We start from the raw sequence: 1,491 nt of genomic DNA, 5'->3' as shown, positions 1-1,491 counted from the left end.
TGAGCATGTTATCTTTGGAGTCTGAACCACAAGGCTGAATAGATTGTTGAATAGAAATAAGGATTCAGCAGATTGCTTTGACTGCATCCAGGTACCTAATATTCCATGGAAGATGGCCTGGGCTTATGGCATTAGTGACTTTTTTTTCCTTTGGTTTAACATAGTTCTTGACCAAGTTGGTTGACATGATAAAATTATTCATTAACACAAATAATATAGTCCATATTTTATAATTTAGGCAGAAAACAATATACAGAATATTGAAAACTACATAAATAAATTCAAGTTTGCTTTGCAGTTTTAGACATTTCACTTAGTATCAGCATGATGTACATACATATGTGTATACAAATTTAAGTATGAACATAGCAAAAAGGAAATAGATGATTCTACATTTAGAACAACACAAAACACATATGACCATTATTACTATTTCAAATGTCCACACATAGTAGAATCACATCAATACCAGGAAACAAATATTTTCAGGAACTCTATGGTATTGTCAAACGTATCATTCCCAATTTGTTTAATGAATGTCTATTGAGAAAAATAGAGTTTATTGATAGGCCAAATATTCCCAAACACTTTCTGCATTCCTGCTTTTACATCTTTGTTCCTCAAACTGTAGATAAGGGGATTCAACATGGAAATAAAAGTGGTGTAAAATATTGAAACTACCATGTCATGTTCCAAAGCATAGTTGGATGTTGGTCTTACATAAATGAATACAGCAGTGCCATGAAAAATGCACACGACAGTTAAGTGAGAGCCACATGTAGAAAAGACTTTCCTCTTTCCTTCAGTAGAGCGTATTCTCAGAATAGCCAACAGAATGAAACCATAAGAGATCAGGACAATTAGTATAGTACATATCTCAATAGAGCCAGCAAAGTAGAAGAGCAGAAGCTGGTTGGGGCGAGTGTCAGAACAGGAAATTGCAAGGAGAGGAGGGATGTCACAGAAGATGTGGTTGATTATGTTGGATTCACAGAAGGACAGGCTGAAAGTGGCTGTGGTGTGTGTTACAGCATGCAGAATTCCACCAACACAGGAAGCCAAGATGAGTGGCACATGGATCCTGGGTGACATGCTCACTGTATACAGAAGTGGGTTGTAGATGGCCACATAGCGATCATAAGCCATGGCAGCCAAGAGAAAGCACTCTGTGGTTCCACAGGTTACAGCAAAAAACATCTGGGCTGCACAGGCACCAAATGAAATGGTTTTCTCCCTTGACAAAAAGTCTACCAACATATTTGGAGTGATAACAGAGGAATAGAAGGCATCTATGGAAGAGAGTACACTCAGAAAATAGTACATTGGGTTGTGCAGCCGGGAATCCCCAATGACCAATACAATCAGTCCTAAATTTCCCATGAGAGTAAAAAGATAAATTGCTAGAAACAGGAGGAAGAAGAAGATCTGCAGTTCAGGATTGTCAGTGAAGCCCTTCAACACAAATACAGTTACTTCAGTGACATTCTTCAT

General features: G+C 37.7%; 1 protein-coding gene across 1 annotated transcript; it reads right to left on the bottom strand.

Moving 5' to 3' along the window:
- Window positions 1-540: 540 nt before the first annotated feature.
- LOC308641855 (olfactory receptor 5T7-like) lies at window positions 541-1,491 on the bottom strand (the record flags this gene model as incomplete). Its single annotated transcript, XM_081280439.1, has 1 exon — window positions 541-1,491. One exon carries the CDS (start codon window positions 1,489-1,491, stop codon window positions 541-543), a length of 951 nt encoding a protein of 316 aa, XP_081136565.1.

Source organism: Spermophilus citellus, assembly GCF_964194105.1.
Source record: "Spermophilus citellus genome assembly, chromosome: 2".
Classification (NCBI taxonomy): domain Eukaryota; kingdom Metazoa; phylum Chordata; class Mammalia; order Rodentia; family Sciuridae; genus Spermophilus; species Spermophilus citellus.
The sequence above is the reverse complement of the archived record's forward strand: the minus strand, read 5'-3'. Positions and strand labels throughout refer to the sequence as shown.